This window comes from Eschscholzia californica, unplaced genomic scaffold (genome assembly GCF_041429995.1).
Source record: "Eschscholzia californica isolate CP2 unplaced genomic scaffold, dmEscCali1.0.p SCAF_1, whole genome shotgun sequence".
Classification (NCBI taxonomy): domain Eukaryota; kingdom Viridiplantae; phylum Streptophyta; class Magnoliopsida; order Ranunculales; family Papaveraceae; genus Eschscholzia; species Eschscholzia californica.
Window position 1 is genome coordinate 5373761 of NW_028238198.1, and position 25249 is coordinate 5399009.

The 25249-nt window shown below is 35.6% G+C and overlaps 2 protein-coding genes across 2 annotated transcripts; both read right to left on the minus strand.

Moving 5' to 3' along the window:
* Positions 1–726: 726 nt before the first annotated feature.
* Positions 727–3083, minus strand: LOC147563530 (uncharacterized). Its single transcript, XM_086664732.1, has 5 exons — positions 1937–3083; positions 1568–1660; positions 1385–1450; positions 1211–1276; positions 727–1120 (listed from the first exon to the last, which is right to left on the minus strand). The coding sequence occupies exons 1-5, from the start codon at positions 2675–2677 to the stop codon at positions 995–997; spliced, it is 1092 nt and encodes a 363-aa protein (XP_086520858.1). The 5' UTR covers positions 2678–3083; the 3' UTR covers positions 727–994.
* A 17390-nt stretch (positions 3084–20473) lies between these two features.
* On the minus strand, positions 20474–24523 carry LOC147563531 (auxin efflux carrier component 3-like). The gene is made up of 6 exons (XM_086638661.1): positions 22438–24523; positions 22019–22319; positions 21852–21937; positions 21346–21503; positions 21116–21192; positions 20474–21030 (listed from the first exon to the last, which is right to left on the minus strand). Exons 1-6 carry the CDS (start codon positions 23744–23746, stop codon positions 20964–20966), a joined length of 1998 nt encoding a protein of 665 aa, XP_086494787.1. The 5' UTR covers positions 23747–24523; the 3' UTR covers positions 20474–20963.
* Positions 24524–25249: the final 726 nt, after the last annotated feature.

A 25249-nucleotide genomic window follows, 5' to 3' on the forward strand; every position in this document is an offset into this window, starting at 1 on the left:
GGTTGAAACTCTGCTATAAATACGAGATAACTAGAAGAAAATGTCAATTAAGACTGTGCCAGATCAATTGAGTTTGGGTATGTGCCAGAATAATATAACAAAATATTATGTAAAACAGGTCATGAAAATAATTAGAGTGATCATAACTGGTGTCACCAAATAATAATGTACTTGGACTTTTATTGTTCAGCGTGCCTCAAACCCTTGACCTCTAAGGTGGAAGACTATACCTCTTACCACTCCAATTAAGGGTTATGGCATGTACTTGGACTTCACTAATACAAAAGCATAATATCACTAACTAGTGCAAAAAAAAATCTAACAAAATGTGTAAAACAGTGAAATTCAAAAATATCAAAAAGGACAACATCACTAACACTGCAGAAGATTGATTCACATAATCTTACAATACATTATCAACACAAATTCATAATTCGGTCTATTCATTTTGGGAGAGTATGTTGGAAGAAATAGTGTTTCTCTAAAAAAGTTGAACACCCTTCCCTGATAAAACCTTTTAAAGTTTGAAGCCTAGAAATGTCAAAATAAATAATGTTACTAAGAGCCCAGAGGACTCGTATCATCGTATAAATGGGTGAAAATATCGGACCTCATTTAAGAAGACAAAAGAAAACAAAAAATGAATGTGGAAAATCCACCCCGTTTAATGTTTCTTAATGTTATATAGATGACACACGAATATAAGTAGCCCTAATATAATTAAGCTAAATAAAGTTAAAATCTTCCATTTTTTAATTTTTCTCATCATGATACATAGAAACCAGACTGCCTATTAGGTTAAGTTCCCCAACTTCCCATTACAGAGGTCAAAGGGCAGAACAGGAACAAAAGAAAATCAAATAATACAGAAATTTCTTGTTACTGAACTTCACAAAAGTTCAAACTATCCCTTTTTTGCTTGTGGATAATTTTGGTACTTTTGGTTTTTACATAAAATTTACTCCCAAATTCATGGAAAAAATTAGGGTTTTTTTTATTTTGGACTTGAGCTTCTTCTATCTCTGTGAGTAGATAAGATAGCATCAATAGCTTCCTTTACTTGAGTAACTTCAGGAGCTTTTCCACCTTGGGTTGGCCAGAATTCATCTGTAGCTAATACCTTCATAATTAACAACAAATAAAATTAGTTTATTAGATAATTAATTTAGCTAAAATCTCAATTAAGATTATTAATTGATGAAATTCTCACCTTTACTTGTAATTGAAGAAACTTAACATAGCTAATAGCTTTCTCTAACATTGTGACCAAATCAACCTGTGTTTATTAATGAATAATTAGAGAAAAGCTATCACTTTGAATTAAAGAAAAATTATCAAAATTATGGACACATATATGAAGCTAATTTTCCATGCATATAATCACCTTTGAACCGTTGGGTACGAGGTCTTGTAATGTCTTTAGCCGCTCGCTGATTCGTTCTCGTCGATTCTGAAATACAATCATAGTAGATTTTAATATAGGAAATATATAGTTTAATTTTTCAAAAAATTATGAACCAATGACTAAATTTTTTCTTGTTAATTGATATCAAAGTTATTTTCAAACCTTAGCGGCTAGACTTTGTGGATCCTTGGCTGGAGTAACATTCTTTGATGGTTTAGGTTTCTTGGATGCCTTGGTAGCTTGTATTTCACAATCCTGCAAAAAATAACAATTCCGTTATAATTTGATAGTTTAGCGAATAATGTCTAATATTAACAATTAGTATGATCGAATTAGTGATGACTCGTGTCTTCCACCTTCAAAAATATATATAAATTTGATAAGCAACTAGTTAAGTTGCATGGTTTCATAAATATCATATTGTCATGTACTATTTGATCGTGACGATTTTTTTTCTATTTCAGATTTGAACCCCGGTGTATCTAGTGAAAAGACGTACGTACGTGAAGAAAGATTTCATGTAATACTTACAGAGCGAGGACGCTTAAGAAAGTTTGTTTCTGAAGTTCCAGATTCTTGAAGGCTATCATCGGAACCACCACCAGAGTACAACCACCCGAACCGCTCAACTCCATGTTGATCATCTTTGATGGTAGTGGTCTCGAAAGAATTTAAGTTCCCTGGTATCCGAGGCTCCACCATACTAGTGCTCTTTGCATGACTCCATTGATAATTTTGATCAGTACTAGTACACATGACACTATCCCAATTGGGAGATTCATCTTCTTCTTGAGGAATCCTCGGGTAAACGTTATGGATATCGGGTAGTGTTCGTTCACCGAAACTAAGCAAAGATCCACTAGAATGCATCCAATGATCAAACCCACCTTTAAAATTGATCAAACCTTCATTATGATGATGATGGTGAGATTCTTCTGGTGAAGAATTCATATCTTCATTAAGCATAATATTAGTAGATGAAGTTGGATCAGCAAGAAATGGAAGACGGTTCATGGTATAGTAATTCTTATTACCACCACTACCACTTGTCTTTTCGGACCCGTCTGATCCTTCTTCATCATCATCAAGAACCATCTTGGTATAATTCTCATGATCATGAAAACCAAATGAAGGATCCGAAATCGATTGTTGACGATGAACTAATGAAGTACCTCCATACATATTATTTCCATAGACATGAATGAAGTTCATGTGGGAAGAAGAGGAAGAATCAGGTCCAGTAGTACTACTTCTTTCTTTTGCTAGTGCCATTAAAATTGATCAAATAGCTAGTACTACTAAAAAGTACTACTAGTACAAGTACAAAGAGAAAGGAGATATTGATATATAAGCAAGCTAGCTAGCTGAAAAACAGAGCTAGGTCTTTACTAATACATATTGGTCTTACATATATATAGTCTATCATATGTCTCAATATATACTATAGTATATAAAAAAAGTAGGTTTGATGAGTTGGGTTGTTGATTAATGACTTTTAATTACTAGAAGTGAAAACTGTGTAAAATTGTATTTGTTTTTTTGGGGATTGTTAGCTGGCAGAATGATGAATGGAGATGAAACGTAAGAAATTAAAGAGGGAGGGGGAGAGAAGATAAATTAGCATAACCTACGCCGAGTTTCTCGGTCTATCCCACGTCTACAGATTCTTCTTCTTCTCTCTCTCTCTCTCTCTTAAACACAGCCTTTAAAGAGAGAGAGATGGAACCTATACATACATTTAAGACTATATCACCTTCACCTAGCTAGCCTCCTGAATTTCCTTCTAACTTCCCCAAAATCTTTAGCACGTGGATTCATACCTTCGAAACTCTTTTTTTGATTTATCTTTTTGGCTACCATCAATGCTAGGTTACCTAGCTTTTGATTTATGTCGATTGAATTCATGTACTTAAATACTACTTAAACTTAGGTGTTAGGATTAATATTAAGGGTTTTTTAGTTTGTACTTTGTAGTCAACCGATTCAGAATTGGTAATCAATTTAGAACACCTACATATTATATTCTTAGTTACGATATTATAGTTTGTCTGTGAGTGAGTGAGACCATTCTCATGACCCGCATTCTCGTGTGTAATGTTCTTTTCAGTATATATGTTTGTTAAATTTGTAATTATCTCATTCAAAACAATAGAATGACACCGAGTGAAAAGTATTAGGTCTAGAATATAATGGGAGGGTAATCTTAACTTACTCTCAGACAAAAATGCGAAATTGCAAATATTCGTGAAGGTGATGTCCTTCGATCAAGATGACAATGCGTTAAATTTGTCGGACAAGACAAATCATGAAGACCATCAAGTAATGTTAAGCTATTAACCAACTACAATATGCGAGTTACTCGGATGACTCGCGTCTAACGACTACCAGATCCTACAACTGATTACACAAAAGAGTGTCGACTCAGTCAGAAGATTTGACTAGAGGGAATGGGATAAAAGGGTGCGAGTTAGATTCACCTTAAAGTACCCACAGAGCCCGTTTAAAAGCCGAACAAAGCTAGCAAAAGGTCGGGGCAACTGTCTGGGTCAAAATGGTGACATGGCCCTGGCCATGCTAAGGCCGACCAAAAGCATGAACAAGCCAGTCTAATGGGAATGGGCATAATGAAGTCCCAGATGGGACAAATTTCTTATATGAGAATCCCTTCAAATTTCTTATATGAGAATCCCTTAGTTTAGGTTTTATGTTTCTATTATTTTTAGGAGTCCTATTTTGATTAGGACTTTGACTATAGAAGTCCCTATAAAAGGACATGGTTCTAACAGAAATAAGGGCGGAAAATTTTTTCTGGCTACATCAAACAAAAGATAGAAAATAAAATACTCTCAAGATACCTATCTAGTTTAAAGAGGAGTTCTCATCTTTACTGTCCAAGAAGGTTCTAGCTAACTAGAACGGCCGAAGATTAAGTCAATTACTCGGGTGTCTCAAGTAGATGAGCTGCACAAGTGGACCTTTAAATCTTCGGAAAAATGTGACCAATTTATTCTGAGGGAAGGCGAATTAAAATAATTTAAATAAATACCTAAACTTCTAATTCATCTTTAGAGTGTATCTATTTTACTACTTAAGAAAGATAATCTGAATTAACCCTTGACAACTAAATTTTTTGGAATTGTTCTTGAGTGTTGCAGTACTAGAGTTGCTGCAAGGTTGGTGGTGCCAAAAGTTCATAATGCTGAGAAATTCCTTGTTTGAAGGAGATTTTATTGTTCCCTTCCTCCTCGAACATACAAGTATTTCTCATTAATTTCATCATACGTCACTGATTCTAATCATCTCTAATGATCAATTAATACTCCATTTTAGTTAATTAGTTTATTAACTAACATTTTTATAATAAGTTCCAGCTTAATTTATCAATACTGCCCTTATCTACGTTTAAAGTCTAATTAATTAATTTAAATTTGGGGTTATTAATTGATCGTGACTTAACAGAAGTGTTAATTTGATTAATCATTCCACCTGTCGGTATTTAAGCTCTTCTTAATACTTGTTAAATAAATATTGTATAATTAATTTTAGAACTAATTGTTGTGCCCTAATTAAAGGGTCGGTCTGATTACAGATAAATGAAATCTGAACATCATAAATGAACATTTAGATCTAAGATAAGTGGATAATAGTTACGGATACACCGAGAGAGATCATATATGCGAACCTAATGCAATTTTGTAACTAAACAATTCCAGTAGGCCACGACTTTGGGGCATAAAGAAAAGTCTCCGGGGAATAAAGATTTAGTCAATTAAGATTGACTTCGGGAGCATATTTATTCTTTAGTCCAAAACTAAACTTCTTGTTGTTTAACACTTAGTTTCATCTTCACCTCACCTCCACACACAAATCTCAGCCACCACCACCATAATTTCCGACCGTCAAACTCAGATTCCAAATTTCCATTTGTCAAACTTTTATACCATACTTTCCTCTTGTTAGAAAAACTTATTCTTGAAACATACCTAATCCTAAAATATCATAAAATCATCCATGAGTATCATGTTTCAGTAATGTCATTATCTAAAAGTCACTAATGTTCAGTAATGTTTCCTTTGGAGACAATTTCTCTTATTTAATTTAAATGCTACCCTAGCTTTGAGCTTTTCTCCTCCTCAGTACTCTTCACTCCCACTAGCTGCGAGAATTGTCCCACATGGGAGAATGGGTATCTAGCAACAAAGAATATAATGTCTAGGTCCTCTCCACTCATTGCCAATTGGTTTTTAGTTGGATGACCACAAACTTAACACTAGCAAGCTCTCAAAACCTTTTTCTCACTAACCTTTCCCATGGCTTGCCGACCATCAAGATGTTGGGAAAAACGGGCACTTAGGCGCAGCGGAAACAAGAGTTTTTCCCCTTTGTGTTAGTTACGAGGATAATATAGAAGAATAGTGGGAGCAATAAGCAAAGAACTTAAAGTAAATAAGACAACGATTTTTAACGTGGAAAACCTCCTCAACGTGAGAAGTAAAAACCACGGGACTCGTAGTCCAACCAAATCAACTATGATAGCAAAGTAGTTACAGACTACGTCCAACCGAGACTCAGACCCTTCCCAAAAGAATCAATCTCAAACACGAAGAAACACGGAGAAACCCTCACAAGAAAGAACAAAACAGTCCAGAAATCTGCAGCCCAAAACGACCCTAAATTCACTAGGATTCCGGCGACCAATCAACGATCCCTCCGTACAAATACTAGATCAATATGTCAAGAACAGTTCTGCCAAATTTCAGCTCAATCGGAGAAGAACTCACCGTCGGATTTTCCGAACAACGAAGACTGCGCGTGCTGAAAAAGTTCTGCCCCGCTCTTCTCGGCAACCTCCTTCTCTCCCTTCTTCTCTTGTGCGTTTCTAATTGTGTTGCCCCCTTTGGTGCTCCTCACACACATCTAAATTAGGTTAAGGTAGTATTTATAGACTCCCCCTTAATCCTAATTCCACCGTCATAAGTAACCGACCCAAAGAAACTCGACTCAGGTCCGGGTTTGGTTTCCTAATCCAAACCCAACTAGGTTTCCCCACTAGGAGGAAAACCCATTTTATTACTGGTTTTAGCTTTAAACTCATTTGTAACATCTCTGTATCCACGAGTTACAGTTTGAAAGTGAGCTTCTTCGTCACTTGTTTCTCAGATTCAGAAAGGGGTTTATCTAAGGTTTTATCATCGATTTTTGTGGATTTATAGATTGATTTTTGGATTTCTTTGATTTTGGGTGCAGGGAAAACTCCCTTTTGGAAGAGTCTTTGTTTAACATTTTTGTCGGAATTTGTGGGTGAATGGGAGGATGAAGATGAAGATTGAGGGCTAAAAAACAATTGGATTTATTTTTAGGCTAAAGAATAAATATGCCTCCTAAGTCAATTTTAATTGACTAAGTTTTTATTTCCCAGAGATTTTTTTTATACCCCAAAGCCGCGACCTTCCAGTAAACCAATCTCTCAATAAATGTACCTAGGTTGAATAGGGCGAGACTGTAACGACTGTCACTGAAATTCGAAAGTGTGTTAAACAATAGAGCCAAAAGCAGACCGAAATTCGGAGTGGATGGTTGGATTTGACAAATGTTTCGTTCGATTTTGGCTAAACTTTCTGAGCAGTGTAGGGCCGATATAACTTCCTCTTGTTATAGGCAAGCCCCATCTTACAGCATCATCGAAAACAAATACCTTTATCTAACTTATGTTACAACGTGAACTTACTATTTCAACAAACCTCAAAAGGTTTAGACATTTTTCACCTCTTCCACCAACTCAACATTGTTTCTATATACAATTCTGAATTAGATAAATTAAAATAAAGAAGAGTTGGCGAGTTTTGCAATAATAGATGTTAAAAACTTTTGTACCCTATCTATTAATATGTGATAATTCAAGTTGAAGAATTTTCAGAATAACACAATTCTTTTGGGAAAATTTTGCAACACTTTTGATCACATTTGGCGACCAGTATACATAAACTGCTAAAAAGTGACCTAAGAAACGTCAAGAGGTTATACATAAACTGCTAAAACTGTATTGATATGACAATCATGCATGATTGCGTCTCAGAACGAAAAAAATTAGGGTTTTCTTGATCTGGAGATTTTAAACCCAAAACTGTATTGCACTAAATCCAATATAAATTTTCTCATTTGGAGCTGTTAAACTCTTGTGGTTGTGAATAAAACTTAGCACCAAACCTGCTCCTTGTGATTATGACTCACTCGAATACTAACATACCCACACACTCTCTCGAGCCTTCTTTCAAAAAAGCAAAATAAAAGGCGCCTACTGAATTAGCAGCCCAAACATTTATAGCTATTATAGTTTGAGAAATTCTATGGGCACTCCCAATGGGTTAGATACTTAGATGGAAACTCTTTAAGTTTATTCTTCTATTTTACAAAGACATTATTTCAGTATTACCTAGTAAGGTTAATCATCAATTAAATATTTGAGATATCTGACCCACTCTATGTGTAGGGCCTTTACATTTTGATGACAATAAAATTCCGATGTGTATAAAGTACTCTTTGTATTGTACCATTTTAATACCCCATTTTTTTCGTACTTGATTACCTATGAAGTCGTTTGAAATAGACTTCGACTAAAATAAGACTTAGAAAGTAACTTATAACTTAGCTACCCCACTACCTTAACCAATGGACTATCGAGCTAAATGATTTCATGATCGAACTCAGATTAAGGGATCAAATTTTTCTTGCGCAGTTTCTTTTCAACAACTTCTTCATGTTTTTATCCAAGAAAAAAGTAACAATGTTAGAATGAATCGAAAATTATAGTTATAAATATCCGATGCTGAAAATAAGAACTACTTAAAGAGAACAGAAAGAAATTAGACATGGAGCTTCTACTTGACAAAGATAACTCCTAAGAAAAATAAAATGATTGGACTTGACGAGACTTGAATTTATTTTGGTAAGAGACCCTTTGTCACATTAGTCTGTTTCATGGTCGAACCAGCAAACAGATGGTGGAACCCAGTGGTCGGACCCAGATTCGTGTTAATGTTTGTGGTTCACCCAACATAGAACATGACACCCCTGTTTTGTTATATAAATTTTCGGTTCGAATAGTTGAATATGTGTCTTTCTTTTGTTGCCATGTATTTATTCTTATGTGATAATATTGTCCCATCCTATCCCCCCACACAAGCCCACTTCAATCTTTTCAAGCCCAATTTAAGTTTCATCAAATTATTGTGTTCATGTGTATAGCATTCATTGTTTCTATCTTCTTCTTAAAGTTCAATCACTTTCATGTCTGCTGCACACGTGAATTTTGCACGTGCCGTTACATGTATATAAAATACATTTTAGAATTATTATTGAATTAATCTTACTAGAGTACCCTTTACTTTACATTTGTATGTATATATGGTCCCATTTGCAGGCTGGCTGGTGGATAAAGGTTGGCAAACCAGACAGCCCAATATGTTGTTTGTCTAGGCCTCTCCTCTAATTGGGCCCATTTCTTAACTTTCAACTAGATAAGAGAAAAGAAAATTAGAAATTCCCTTTGATTTAAAATGAAAATAAGTTCATAATATATCTTTAAGATATATGTTTAGGGTTCTTTACACTTTTACAAGTATCATTCTTAACTTTTATCTACGATAACATATAGTAACAGATAAAACTACTTCTGATTAATTATCTACAATCATCATTTTCAAAATTATACAAATAAGAGAAGAAAAACGACCATGAACGTGGGCGGAGTCACTAGTAAGAATCCACTGTTTTATTGTATTTGAATCTCGATCAAGCTTATGATTCTCTATAGTCACGTGTCTGATATTTCATAATTTTTAATGAATTGAAAATGATTTTTCTTAGAGGATATGTAACGGGGACCAATTTTTGTTTCTATATTTCCTAATAAAGAACAACCAAAAAAATGAAAATGAACTTCTCTTTAAAGCTACAATTCTCTTTTTCTTGCAATAATACATAAACCAACTACATATGGGCACCATATGGTGTCCACATGAACTAGGACCTACAAATATTGATTAATAATTTGGCAACCGTGTTGATGATGGGTGTACGATACTAAGAAACATCTTCTGTGTTTTTACATCGTCGCTTGACAGACACCGTATGTATAACAATATGTAGTGTGCTTCGAGTTAGCGAACTAATAATTGGTCCAATACCTGTCATTACTCAAGACATCTTAGGCGCTAAGGTCATATAACACCCCTCAAGGCAATCTATTCATGTCTTTACTTTACTAGCTCTCAATTAACACAAGACAATAAATAATGTGTTTCTATTTCTACTGTGAATTTAATTCGAGACCTCAGAGTTTTTGGAGTGGCTGCACAACCAACTGTACAAGCAGTTGTTTACATGCAAGTAGATTGTTATTTATACTGAGAATATGGGGAAAAAGTAGTAAATAAAAAATGTATTAAGTAATTTGCTTAGGCAGTCCACCTAAAACGACTTGGAAACTCACTTAATATGATATGAGGGCCTATGCTCCCATTTGCATAGGCTCAATAGTAATATTAACCTCCCACACAAACTTTGTGAGTTTTGCCTTCAATTAGCAGGTGGCATAGGGGTTAAAGTTCTCTTTTCTTATCTTAAAGAAATTTTGTTACAAAGACTATGAGAAAGGAATCAATACCATTTGACAATTTGTTGCATAAGAGCAAAATCAAACTTCAAACTGATCCGAAGCATCAAACATAAATCATCTTAAGAGACATTGTTATGTGATGAATGTCACAGACCAGACCCTAGACCCTCGACAGTTTAATGCATATTGAGTCTAGAATTCGTGTTTTCTATTATTTTGATCCATTAAACAACGAATCACGTTAAGTCTAATTGTTAGATCAGAGACTCAAAGTAAGATAGAGAGAGAAACAGTATTTTCTCATTAAACCAAACTAAGGAGTAATCATCTCCTTATATAGACAAGATACAGAGTTCGGTAGAGAGAGAGTGAGAAAGTTTGTTATTATAACAAACTTTCATATTACAGTTATCTCTAACAGAATTATGAGAAGGTAAAAAGACATAAATGCCCCTAGTACTTACTCTTCCTTTATACTAACACTCCTATTACACCTTCTTCTAATATTAACACTTCTATTACACCTTCTTCTCTCTAACACTCCCCCTCAAGCTGAGGATGAGGAAAACAACATCAGATTGGATAGAAGAGAGAGAAACAAAGGATTGGAGAGTCCCTTAGTGAACACATCAGCTAGTTGATTTTGAGAAGAGACATAATCCAATCGAAGTGTACCTGAAGCAACCAATTCCCTCACGAAATGGTAGTCAATTTCGACATACTTGGTACGGGCATGAAACACAGGATTTGTTGCCAAATGTTGAGCCCCAAGATTATCACATTTTAACACATAAGGAGTATGAACATTGACACCCAATTCAGTAAGCACATAAGAAAGCCAGAGAAGCTCAGAAGAGGCAAGTGCAAGAGCTTTATACTCTGCTTCTGTGCTTGATCGAGCCACAGTTGGCTGCTTCTTGGAGCACCAGGCAACTAATGTGGAACCAAGGAATACACAAAACCCACATGTGGACCTCCTGGAATCAGGGCAGCCAGCCCAATCCAAGTCACTATAGGCAGTAAAAGAAGTGTAATCACCTGGGTTAATCGAAATACCAGAGCCAAGAGATCCCTTAAGATATCTGAATATCCTTTTAACCATTTGAAGATGAACATCCCTAGGAGCTTGCATAAATTGAGCCACATAGTTAACCCCAAATGCTATATCAGGTCTTGTCATGGTGAGATACTGAAGCCCACCAACCAGACTCCTATAATGAGTAGGATCATCTAGCAGAATACCATCATCTTTGGAGAGTCTTTTCCCAAAAGGAATAGGTGTAGCCATTGGTTTAGAGTCAAAAAGCTCTGCTTTCTGAAGAAGCTCCAATGTGTATTTGTTTTGGGTTAACAAAAGACCTGAAGAAGATGGAATAGGAGATACCTCAATCCCCAAAAAATAATGCAAGCTACCCAAATCCTTTATAGCAAAAGCCTCTTGAAGTGATAACACTAAAGAGTGAAGCAAATCAGTAGAAGACCCAGTGAGAATGATATCATCTACATAAAGAAGCAATACCAATGTGTCACCATGAGCCTGATAAACAAACATTGAGTGATCTGTTGCACTTTTCTGAAAACCAAAATCAAGTAGGAAAGAGACAAATTTAGTATACCAGGCTCTTGGAGCCTGCTTGAGTCCATATAAGGACTTATGAAGATGACAAACCCAATTTTTCTTGGAGCAATCCACAAATCCAGTAGGCTGAGCCATGAAGACATCCTCATCTAGAACACCATGCAGGAATGCATTTGACACATCTAACTGCTTGATGTGCCATTGATTTGTTACAGCAATAGTAAGAACAACCCTAATTGTGGAAGACTTCACAACTGGACTAAAGGTCTCTGAGTAGTCCAAACCATCAAGTTGGTGAAAGCCCTTAGCTACCAGCCTAGCCTTATACCTTTCAATTGAACCATCAGCCTTGAGTTTTGTTTTAAAAACCCATTTACAACCCAAGATATTCATAGAAGCATTTGATGGAACAAGTGTCCATGTTTGATTATGCTCTAAGGCATCAATCTCTTCCTGCATAGCTTTCTTCCATTCAGGATATTTAGAAGCCTGAGTATAACAAGTAGGGTCTGATGGATGCTCAAGTAAAGTCAAATAACATTGAGGTAATGGATGACACACAGAATAATGGGAGACAAAATCAGAAAGATTTCTTGGTTTAAGAGTACCAGTTTTTGATCTAGTAGTCATAGGATGAGCTGGAGCAGTATGAACCATTGAGGAACCTGCATTTTCTGTGGGAATAGTCATTTGAGAATTTGAAGGAGGAGGAACAGACACAGGAGTATTCTGATTTTGAGGAGAGATAAAAGAAGTGGTAAGCATAGGTAACACCACTTGTGTGGATTGAGAAGTATCAGCAATAGGAGAAGAGGATTCAGCAAAAGGAAATGAATCCTCATCAAATATAACATGTCTTGAGATATAGACCCTAGAAGTCTCAGGGTCTAGACATTTGTATCCTTTGTGAGTAAGGCTATACCCCAAGAAAACACACTTTACAGACTTAGGAGAAAGTTTATCTTGTCTTGTAGAGGCCAAATGAGGAAAGCAAGTGCACCCAAAAACCTTGAGAAAAGAGTAATCAGGAGTATGAGAGAATAATACCTCATAGGGAGACTTTTGATCAAGAATTTTGGAGGGTAATCGATTTATTACATATGTTGCAGCCTCAAAAGCATCAAACCAATAAGACTTAGGAAGAGAAGCCTGAAAAAATAGGGTATTCCCCACCTCAGTAATCTGTCTGTTCTTCCTTTCAGCAATCCCATTCTGCTGGGGAGTATAAGGACATGAACACCTCAATAGAATACCATTGTCATCTAAGAAAAGCTTGAAATCACCTTTAGATAGTTCAGGAGCTCCATCACTGTGAAAATTTTTAACAGTGGTGGACAAGAGATTCTCATAAGTAGCCTTGAACTTCTTAAAACAGACCAAGCTCTCTGATCTTTGCCTCATTGGATAAATCCAAAAATATCTACTATAATATCCACAAAAAGAATGTAGTATCTTGCCCCATTTACTGTTTCAACAGGAGCTGGACCCCAGACATCACAATGAATCATCTCAAGTGGTGAAGATGTGCTACTAGTAGATAATGTAAAAGGCTGACATTTACTCTTACCAAGCTGACAAGAATGACAGACTTTTACAAATTCTTTAGAGTCTAACTGAATAAGGCCTCTTGTGTTTAGTTTCTCTAGCACACCTTTAGCAGTATGGCCAAGTCTATGGTGCCATAAGGAAGGAGAAGCTGATAAAGTAGTGTTAAGACTCAATGGAGGAGACTCAGTGATGCACTCAATAGGATATAAGTTGTTAACCATTGGGCCTTCTGTAAGAACATCACTTGAGAGCAAGTCCTTTATGCTATAGCCCCATGGAAAAAACTCAACAGAACAATCATTGTCTTTTGTAAATTTAGCAATGGACAGTAAGTTCTTCTTCAAGTGAGGAACAACTAAAATATTATGCAAATCAAAATCATGATCTATAGTATTTAACTGAGTATGACCAGTGCTCACAATAGGTATAGAAGAACCACTACCAACCATAACTGATTCATGACCTAGATAAGGAGCAGATTGAGTCAGTACCTGAGGATCATTTGTCATATGGCTGGAGGCACCTGAGTCAGCAAGCCAAACTTTTGAAGAAACAGGTGTGGCTTCAGCTAATTGACATTCCTCAATAGCAACATTACATTCTTCTGGAGAAGATTCAATATTGTCTTCTGAATTGATATTTTCTTCAATATGAAGACCAGCAAAACTTTGAGAATTTAGGGGTTTTGAAGGAGTATACCTAAATCTGCATTTGTTTGCTTGATGTCCCCACTTATGATAGATACCACAAGGAATCAAAGTGAAGTCAAAATTCACTGCCTTCTGGTTCATAAGTGGATGCTGAGATTGTTGTTGTTGTGAGGAAGATTGATTTGTAGACTCTATCTGATTTTTAAACCCTTTAGGTTGCACAGATTTAGAGATCATAGATTTATGTTTTTGATTTGATTTTGATTGATTCAAGCCATGTTTATAGGGTGTAGAATTTCGATTTGAACTTTGATTAACATAAAAAGCAGTTTGTTCATCAATTTCTTGAGAGAGAAGCCACTGCTCATGATGAAGTAATTTTGATCTTAATTCAGGAAATCGAATTCTATCATTTCTATTATCTATAGCAATCACAAATTGACTGAATTTCTTTCCTAATCCAGCCAAAACAATTCTAATCATCTCTTTTTCAGTAACTTTATCATTTACTGAAGCTAAAGAATCAGGTAATGATTTGATCTTTCGAAGATAATCATTTATAGAAGCATTACCTCTTTGAATGTTTTGAATTTGTTTGCGAAGAAAGTCTTGCTTTGCCTCAAATTCCTCAGCATAAACCTCATTCAAATAACTCCAGATCTTGTGAGAAGTTGGAAGACCTAGAACATCTGCTGAAATTGGCCTTGAAAAAGTAGCTTTGAGACAGGATTTAACAAAATGATCATATTTACGCCAAACTTGAAAAGCAGGATTGAGAATCTCTCTTCCTTCTGAATTGATGATCGAGGTTTCTGGTTGCGAGATCGATCCATCCACATAGCCAATCAGATCATTGCTGATTAGAATTGATTCGAATTGATCACGCCAGACCAAAAAGTTATTCTCATCGAGTTTTTCAGAGATATAATTTGTGATATTAAGAGTTAAAGGTTGTGATGAAGATGAAGATGATGATGAAGACGACTCCATGATCAACGAAGGTTTCTCTCTCTAAGATTTAGATGCGGAAGCAAATTAAAAAACCTAGAAGCTCTGTTACCATGTTAGATCAGAGACTCAAAGTAAGATAGAGAGAGAAACAGTATTTTCTCATTAAACCAAACTAAGGAGTAATCATCTCCTTATATAGACAAGATACAGAGTTCGGTAGAGAGAGAGTGAGAAAGTTTGTTATTATAACAAACTTTCATATTACAGTTATCTCTAACAGAATTATGAGAAGGTAAAAAGACATAAATGCCCCTAGTACTTACTCTTCCTTTATACTAACACTCCTATTACACCTTCTTCTAATATTAACACTTCTATTACACCTTCTTCTCTCTAACACTAATTAAATTTTTGTTTTCAATCTGCATTGTTGTTTTTCTTCTCTAACATTACTCATTTGAATATTTATCTACCAATTTTTAACGATTTAGGGTAAATTTCAGTTCAGACACATGTATTTTCTAGAAATTAGTCTAGGGTTGTGTTTGTTTTTTTTTCTTTGTCTGAATCTGAATTAGCTGAACTGAATTGGCTGAATCTGAATTGACTAACTTATTTACAATTTAGATGTTTGTTTTTTCAATCTGAATGGTTGTGTCTGAATTTTATATTTGACACTTATACCCTTATTGGTTTAAAAAGAGGGTTAATTCCGTTTTGGCCCCCGATTTGTGACCAACTCGCCGTTTTGGCCCCCATAAGTGTCCGGCAGTTCGTTTTGGCCCCAAAACCTATTTTTCGGGCAGTGCTGACATCATCGTTGCATAAGCAATATAATCCTATACCCAAAATACCCCTCTGACCGAATCCCCCCTTTCCCAGGTAAATCTTGAGCCGTCACATCCCTCTCAAATCCCTTCGGCCATTTAATGCTTCCCATCCCTTCCCAAGTAAACTTTCCCTCTTTCATTACTCTTTTCTTCTCAACTTCATTACTCTTTCTTCACCTCAACTCATCAGTCAATACAGGAAACCCTAAACCCTATTTCTTCTTCTTTCTTCATCTTAATTCGTTGACTGATTTTCTTATTTCTTCATTTTAATTTAACCCCTCTTTCTTCATCTTCTTCAACCCCTCTTTCTTCATCTTCTTCAACCCCTCTTTCTTCATATTTCTTCATCTTCTTCACCAACCTTGGGGCGGCAAGAGATGGGCGGCAGTTCTTCGTCCCCACCAATAAGTTTCAAAGTTTCCTGTCAAATGTGTGATGAACCATTTCACTCAGCAATTGAATGTCCTTGGGTTTACAGTCAGTGCAAAAACCCCAAATGCATTGGCATCAGACGACTTGAGGTTGCTAAAACTAGAGAAGGTAGGGTTAGGAAATACCTTAGTTGTCAATTTCATACCTGTCTTGGTTTCCAGTGGCTTGATGAAGCCAAAGATGAAGAGAGAGTCGAACAGAAAAAGGTAGAGATAAATCAAGAGAAATCCCCTCCACAACAATTATTGAAAGATCTTGGTTCTTATGGCAAAGTTGGAGCATGCTTTTGTTGTGGTCTTCATGATCACTGGGCGAAAGATTGTCCATGGGTAGACACCCCCTGCCCAAGATCAAACTGCCGAGGTAGGAGGAAAATTCGAACATCCTTAACAGATCTGAATTTTGAAAAGAAATTTTTTTCTTGTGTTGTTTGCAACAAGTTCGATTGGGTTGAAGATTGGGTTGATAAGACTAAAGCAAGCAAAGGAAAGATGGTTACTATCCAAGATCCATATGATCAAATGTGTAAGAAGTTTAAGGATTTGGTTTAAGATTGGGCCAAATGGGAAATAGGGGCCAAACTGTAATTGTTATGCACGTTTGATTATGTGTCTGTTTAATTGTTACTATCCAAGTTATTATGTTTCTCTTTCATTGTTATGTATCTCTTTTTTTGTTAACCAAGTTATTATGTTAGTAACTGTCTTCAAATAAACAAGTCATAAAACTGAAATTGGGGCCAAAATGAGAAACAAGTCAGATAAAACTGCCTGAAATAAGTCATAAAACGATCTTCAACCAGTAACTGTCTGAATACATCCATCAACAAAATACCATATGATCAAAGTCAAAACATAATTAACCCATAAGCAAACACTTGGATCCAACACGACCACTGGTGGTTCAGACATGCAAGGAAAATCGATCAATGGACGATTTCTAACAGCAACTTGTTTAGGATATGTGATTGGTTTACCACCCCAGTGACGATTTTTCCTCGTCAAACACTTTGATTTAGTCCTAGGTTGTGTTGGTGGTGGAGGGATTTCAGGCCAGTCGATGTAAACATACATATGACAAATATTTTCAAAATCCTTAGGAATCCCAACTTCAACCAAAGTATTCAGACTTGTATCATCCATAATCTGAAGAAGTTCTGTTTCGAATAGACCAACCCGATTCTCAATCTCTACAAGAGACCAGACTTCCATGGTAACACATCCTTCTAGCCCTAACTTCTTACCAATGATATCCATCAGACGAAGCAACGTCAGTCTTTTTGAAAGAGGAACTTGAATGTCTGGCAACAGGAATATATCCCCCCCAATGTAATCAGACGGACTCACATTAAGCATGTCTACGTTTTCCTTCCACTCGCCATCATAATGAACGATGATGTTGATAATCTTCGACATTTTTAACTAAGATTTTCAGAGGTTTTGATAGAAAAGAAAACTGATGAAAGAGAAGATGAGAAGAACAGTAATGAAAGAGAAGAGAAGAAGAAGAAAGGGTAAAGAAAGAGAAGATGAGTTAAAAGAGAATAGATTTCTCTGTAACTGCCTAGGGAAGGGAAAGTGCAGTTGGGAAGGTAAGGGCGGCATTTAATAGCCGAAAGGATATTAGAGAGGGATGTGACGGCTGAAGATTTACCTGGGAAAGGGGGATTCGGTCAGAGGGGTATTTTGGGTATAGGATTATATTGCTTATGCAACGATGATGTCAGCACTGCCCGAAAAATAGGTTTTGGGGCCAAAACGAACTGCCGGACACTTATGGGGGCCAAAACGGCGAGTTGGTCACAAATCGGGGGCCAAAACGGAATTAACCCTTAAAAAGACCCAAACTTGAAACCCTAATTCATTTCTCTCTTCTTCTTTCCATCTGCCGCCTCTTCTCCTTCAATCCACACAAGAACATCATCTGTTTACTCTTTCTCTCTCTACAACCTCTTAACCTACCCAAATACCTTAGAATCAACTGGATTTTCTAACGAGACTTTAAATAGCAATGGATTCGTTAGGGTTTTCGGAAGAACCATAGTTAGTCTTTGTCCTGATTCTGTGAAGCATTTGTTGGAGGAATCGAAAACCCTTTCCGATCTACACACACAGAGGCTAGACGGAGGAGAAGATTACCTTCTATGTGGAAAATCCCTCAAAATCAGAGGCGAATATGTTTGAAAATCGCCTTGATTCAGATGAGACTATGAATCTAGGATTTCATCATATTAGAGGAAACGGAGGAGCCTATTGATTGTTCTTCGAAAAGGGTCTACAACAACTGGTTTATTGGTATTATAAAAGTTATGGTGTTCTAGAGAGAGAAAGGGTATTTTCAAGCTTTACTGTGACGAGGAGTTGGTTCAGGAGATCTTCCTCCATTACTTCATACATGTTTGATTTCTTATGGGATCAGGGTTTAATTTTTCTTTATAATTGATTTTCTGGATCCATTCTCTAGTGAATCTAGGGTTTATTTTATGAATCAAAGATCAAATTTTTTTGGCGAAGAAGTTAAATAAATTTTTGTTATTTGTCATTTGTGGTGGTGGCGGAGATCGCCGGTAATGGTGGTGGTGGCGGAGATCGCCGATAATGGTGGTGGTGGCGGAGATCGCCGGTGGTGGAGGATAGCCACGGTTGATGAGGGTGGGGACAAACTTTCTAAACACTTAACAATGGGCATAAATGTCTTTTACACATTTTCAGACAATTTCATTCTATTTCAGACTTGTTTTGAAGTCTGAAAAAAGTAGACATTTTTTCAGACAATTCAGATGTTTAAGATTTCAGCCCAACATTTCAGATTTCACTCATAAAAAAACAAACATCTGAAATCTGAAAATCTAGAAAAACAAAGAGCACCTAGGTCTCTAGGATGCTGGTAAACAATTATATATTCACTAGAAATCAAATTAAAGGTAAATCGTAACTGATAAGGCAAAGAATAGAAGACCCGGGTTTTAGTGTGTTGTTTGCTTCTCCCTACAAACCCTCGTGGGGGACCTTGTGAGTTGTGACTGACTAACTCTTCCCTCTCTCTCTCTCTCTCAATCTCCAACTCTCTTTCTCTCTCTCTCTCTCTCTCTCTCTCTCTCTCTAACATTTGCTGACTAAAATGGTAGTATTTCTCTCTCTCTCTCTCTCTCTCTCTCTCTAACATTTGCTGACTAAAATGGTAGTAGTAGCAGTAGTAACAATCACCCCAAGAATCGTCCCTTTCAAAGTCTTCTGACCAAGAAAGAAGTATGTTGGTTTCACCATGGCAGTCCTTCAATATTCCTAACATACCCTTATCCACTATCCCTAAATGGATATCACTAGACACTAGAACTAGCTACCCATCTTTTTTACAAGTTCAAAGAAGAAAGTGGTAATTTCAAAGACTAGCTATCACTTCCCCTCTTTGTGGGGAATCCAAGTCTTAAAAATAGTATAAATGAAACAAATTTCTAGCTTTCTAATTCTTCAATTCCAATCTTGTTCCCTTCTAATCCTACAATTTTCCCATTTTTAACACCTCATTACAGTGCGGGTTTTAAGAAAATGAAAATTTTAAAGTATTTGTCCATTTTTATATACGATGAGTTTGGAGTTCATTAAGCGAAAATCAAATGAGTGACATTTAAAATTCATTCAAAACCCATTATATGATCATTAGTATTTTTGTTATGTATTTTCTCATTCCTAAATGATATATATGCAGTATAACATCTATATTGTCAAAAAGAAATACACATGATATCAAAACTAACGAATACATACGAAAAAATAAATGAAAAGACAATTCGGATATAGATCTAATAATATCAAATTTAACACTAAAAAGGTCAGCATATTCCGTTCTAATGATTAACTGAAAAAAAACTTAATTGATAAAGTATAAATACATACTTATGTTTAAATTGATTTTAAGTGTGGATGATGATTTGAAAGATATGACAACCCAAAAAGAAGTGATGAATTTAAGTTTTAACAAACACACCACTAGTAATGATTTGAACCTACCCAACATTTTACAATATATGACCACTAAAGGAAGTAGTGGTGGCCCAAATCATATTTAAGATCACTAAAGTAGCTTGAGAAGATGGAAATCTTTTTATCTTTTTGAGCTCCCATTTTCTTATGACCTTCAAATAACTCAAAAGTGAGGAAGCAAAGTATTTATGCATGTGGAAAGGTAGAGTCCTTTCAAAAGGCATCTTTATCTTCTCATGCCTACCCTTTCCTCTTTTATTTTCTCTCTTTTATAAACAAGACAATACTGTTAACATCGATTTAAATACTATCTTATTTGAGCTCGAATTCTGTTTAAATAGACTGTTTATTTTTCTTGTACATTTTATCAAATCTTAAAACAGTAAGATCTCAACATTAAGATTGTTAAGTCATTGTGTTTGAGTCTGATGGTGCATTTAGTTCAGGCGCAGTTACTTTTTTTTTCGTAAATGGGTTTGAAAAAAAATATATATTGATTAATTTTTGTATCAATTAATAATGTACTTGACGAAAATGATGACGTCTTGGCTAAACGTCCTCTTGGGAAATAAAATTGACAAGAACAAAAATCAAATTACAAGAAAGATTAAGGAAAAAAAAGGACTTTCTTCCATAATGTTTTGGTTGATGTCGAATTTTCGTAGTCCTTTCTAGTGCGAGAAAGCAATTCTTATAGATCAGCTACCAAGCTAATGAAACACTCGATAAGATGTTTCCTCTCAAATATATTATAAACATTCCCTTCTACTTGTTTTTAGAGTAGTTTCACTCTGATCGACCTTCAAAATTCGATCCATGTCTTCTTCTTCTCCCAATTGAATCTTGAATTAATCGACGACCCATCTAAGCAATTTGTAGCGTCTCTAAAAGGGTAATTAAACCGGGGAACAACGTAGTTAATCTTCAAATGCAAGTGGTTAATTCGCTAAACTTCTTGGTTGAGTTCATAATCCTAGAATTATGTAGTAAACCAATGTAATTGGTAGTGCAATTAACATTCCAAATATAACCCTGAAAATGAATAACAAATAAAATCATTAGTAATTCAATTGAGAATTCCATAGATATCGTATTATATTCAGAAGATTTTACTTACGCTGTGCTAAGAATTTGCGGATGAACATTGTACTCTTTAGCAAATACAAAAGGAACAATTCCTTGAGGAAGTGCAGCCTGATAAAAAAATGAGAAAAAAAAGTCAATTGAAATCTAGAAGGCGGTCCAACAATGTGACCGAATGACCCAAATTGACTTCTCAACTTTACAGCCTACATACATGGGTTGATATCAAGTAGTAGATTGAATGAGTGAAAAAAGAAACATTACCTGAACGATAGCCACATGAAGAAGGGTGCCGCGCAGGCCAACTGCAATAGAAGCGGCGGCCATAACTGCTGGACCAGTTAAGAATCTAACGGCCATGGCGAACGTAGCAACCGAATTCCCACAAGCAATTATCTTAGGTTGCAAAGCCATGAACAAACCTGTGTGAAGAATACAATGTGAGAAACTGTTTTTAGCTAACATGCACAGGTATGGGTTACTCCTTTAACCTATGCACACCGACTAGAAACTAAACATGGACCACAACCAACTCTTGGAGTTGGCTTTGGTCCCATATGTCGGGTGGTGGTCAATCTCAAATTTATGATCTAAACCCAAAGATAACATATAAATCAATATAGTATTTATCTTTCCGAAAATACCCTTCATCCATATCTATTTGGTAAATCATTAGTCGTTCCATTTGTGGTCACCCTTCTGTATAATTTAGAAATCTGATTTTTAATCGCCTACATTCATGAAATTAAACGTTGTCTTACAAAACTTACCTAAACTGAACATAGCCATTCCCAAACCAGCGTCAGATAATATGGAAATAGATTTCTCTACTATTTTCGGCATTGCCACATGCCACCTGCAATATAAAGGATATCATTACGATAAATCAATTAAAATGACTAATTAAGTAAGTACACAATCATATTTGTTTATTTACCTGAAAGCAACGAGAGACCAGATAAGACCAATAAGACTGGAATAAGTATTGGGATTACGGATAAGTTTACGCCAAACCATAATTAAGATTAATCGAGACATAACACTAGCCGGTGGCATCTGTTTTACGGCACCGGATTCCGACAAACCACCAACTTTAGGGTGTAATTCAGATGTAGAACTTGACCCAAGTTTTCCATTTCCTTCCTTTTCTTTATCTTCTTCTCCTTCTCCCATAATTCCTCTGTTATCCATAAAACTAAAATCCTCCTCTCCTCCAAATTCCCCATTTTGAGGATGAGCTTCAAACAAAAACCCAAAATCATAATCATTTTTTAAATCCCACAAAAAGATACTACTAATAATTTAAGAATATTCAAATATATAGTTTCATAAATTAAGGGTTTTTTTTTTTGGTACCTTTATTTTCCCCATTTTGAGGATGATCAGAAACTAACATTCTGATTTCTTTGGCGCCATCATCTGACCGTCCAGATTGATCTGACGCACCATATTCACCACCACCAAATACATGTAATCCACCAACTTCTGATACTGGTGAAGCACTTGAACTCCAAACAAACATATGAAGTTCTTTAGCATCATGATTTGATTTACTATTCCCCTGATTTTTCTGCTGTATGGGTTCTGATTGTGCAATTTGGTTCTGACTCTGATTCTGAATTTGTATTTGTTGGTTTGAATTTAGGTTCTTTTTAGTTCCGGTACTAGTAATTTCCGGATTAGGAGCAGGATAAGAAGAAGCAGGAGCAACTGGAGTAGGATGAAAACCACCACCATATCTAGATGAACTAATACCACCACCTCCTGATCCTCCTCCACCTCCAGAAATTTGTTCTTCAAAATTAGAAGGTCTTGGAGTTGGTCCTCTTGAAGATTGAACAGAAAACAAATCATTTTGATTAAAATTTGATTGTCTTCCTCCTCCTCCTCCTCCTCCTGGAAACCCTTGAACACCCATCATTGAATAAAAATCAGAATGATTAAAATTTGATCCTCTTGGAGTTGAACTTAAACTATAAATCTCAGCTCCAGTTAAATTCGAAGGTCTTGGTGTTAACAATGATCTTCTTGATGCATTTGATTTTCTAACTGTAACATGAAGTTTTCCATCATCACCAATTTCAGCATCAGTTTCAAGAAATCCACGACCATCAAGTGAAACAACATCTGAATCAATTTTAAATGAAACAATTGAAGCAGCTGTTTCAGGAAACTGTTCCATTATTAACATTTTAGCACCTCTATATTCAAACAGAAACAGTAATAATGTGTACCAGATTATACACTGAAGAACAACAACTTGAACCATTAAACTACCTGAGTAATCTCCATACATAGCTATTAAAAGAGGAATTCCCATAACTAGAGTATTAGGAAGTGTAGAGAGAGAAAATATTGTAATCATCCATTCTAAACTTCCATTTTTAGTGAAATTGGTCCAGATTCCAAGTATTATAAGCATAATTACTTTCTGTAAAGTATCAGCAGCGATGAATCTGAAGTTCATAGCGTACGGATTGTTAGAAGATATGAAATGAAAAGATAGAAGTGGAACTGCGAATACTGCTACGAATCGATTTATGCCTGAACATTGATCCGGTGTGAAAATTTTCCACCATTTAACTGAACCGTAAGCTAAAATCATAGCTACATAAAGAGGAACTACGGCTGTTAATACTGTGTATAGATCTTTCCATGAAATCATCTTCAACAAATGTTGAGATTTTGTAAGTTCAGATCTGAGAATTTGAAGTGAAAAGAAAAAAATTGAAAAAGGAAAGTTTTGAGTGGTAGTGTGGATAAATTAGAAGTGATTATAAGGGTAAAATTGGAAGAAAAGAAACCGTTTGATAACTAACAAGAAAGAGTATAAATGTTGTTTCTGTTTGTTTCTTGTGTTTTGATTGATGAAGAATGAAGAATGAAGATGATTCTCTTTCTTCTCTACTACTACTGATCTTGCTGACTGAGACTACTGATCAAATTTCTGATTTGAGTACGGAGTTTTGTAGAGAGAGAAAGAAAGAAGCAAAACTAACAGAGGAAGTAGTGAGAGAAAGAGAGTAGTGTTTGGTTGAACGAGTGATGTAATAACTTGAATATAAGTAGGAGGAGAAGTTCACGGTTGACCCGTTAGGTTTGGCCGTTCGGGTACGAGAGATTCGTCGTCGGGTTAAGGTAATTAACCGCCTACTATAGTTAAAATTTTAACTACAGTTAGAGGTTATCATGCTCTCACTTTATGGCTCTATTTACCTTATTAATCAGCAGTTGTTTCCTATTTTTTTTGAGACCATAATTATTGATACAGCTTAACTTGGAATATCAAGTTTTGTATTTCGAACTTAACAAAAAAAAAGTTTTGTATTTCGAATTTCAACACTTGAGTAATGTCTACTCTAATTGGTAATATTGATATGTTTGTGTGTGTGTCTCCCAACGGCCTATAGAGCACAATGATTGTAAAAGGTTGTTTTCTATGCAAGTGTCATACCGTTTTAGAAAAGAAAATATTATATAGCATTTTTTTTTACGACAGTGTCATTGTTTTTTATTATGCAAAAGATTTGTGCAAGTACAATTGATTAGAACACCCAAGAAAGAAAAGGAATCATCAAAACAATGAAGTTAAGAACGTCGAACAATATGAGAAATGATTATTTTTGTTTCGAGAAAATAAATTGGATTTGGTTAAAGAAAGTGGTTTTATCACGAAGAAAGTAATCATTAAAATGCTTAAAAAACGGAGTTAATGAGTTTCTTTATTTTTTCTAACGATCAATTTAAAAAAATTTCTTGATACAAAATCATTTTCAAGTTAGTTTTAAGGGTGGGAATCGGACCGGACGGGCAGTCTGCAGACAACCTTCCTCCGAGTCCCGGCGGAACGGACACATGCCATCAATGACCGCTCGGACCATCGGGCTAAATGGTCGGACTAAACGGAATTTACTTGGGGAAAAAGCTCGTCCATAACTGTTTTTTTTTTGTCGGACACCGGTCGGTCGCGCACCGGGTTTAATAACTAAAACATAACTAAAGATCTCATGTTCTTTTTTTTTTTTGTTGAAGAGGATCTCATGTTCTTGAAAATTTACTTTCAATGTAACTTAAATTACGTGATACATATATTTAATAACAAAATAAAAAACTAAAATTAGGAAGTAAAATCATAAGTATCTTCTTCCTCATGTGAATGATCTGTTCA

Coding starts and splice junctions, on each gene's coding strand:
- LOC147563530 (XM_086664732.1), bottom strand. CDS start 2,677: ATGGCACTAGCAAAAGAAAGAAGTAGTACTACTGGACCTGATTCTTCC. Junction 1,661..1,936: donor TTCTTAAGCGTCCTCGCTCT/GTAAGTATTACA, acceptor TATTTTTTGCAG/GATTGTGAAATACAAGCTAC. Junction 1,277..1,384: donor TCGTACCCAACGGTTCAAAG/GTGATTATATGC, acceptor TAATAAACACAG/GTTGATTTGGTCACAATGTT.
- LOC147563531 (XM_086638661.1), bottom strand. CDS start 23,746: ATGATTTCATGGAAAGATCTATACACAGTATTAACAGCCGTAGTTCCT. Junction 22,320..22,437: donor TCAAAATGGGGAAAATAAAG/GTACCAAAAAAA, acceptor TTTTGTTTGAAG/CTCATCCTCAAAATGGGGAA. Junction 21,031..21,115: donor CCGCAAATTCTTAGCACAGC/GTAAGTAAAATC, acceptor ATTCATTTTCAG/GGTTATATTTGGAATGTTAA.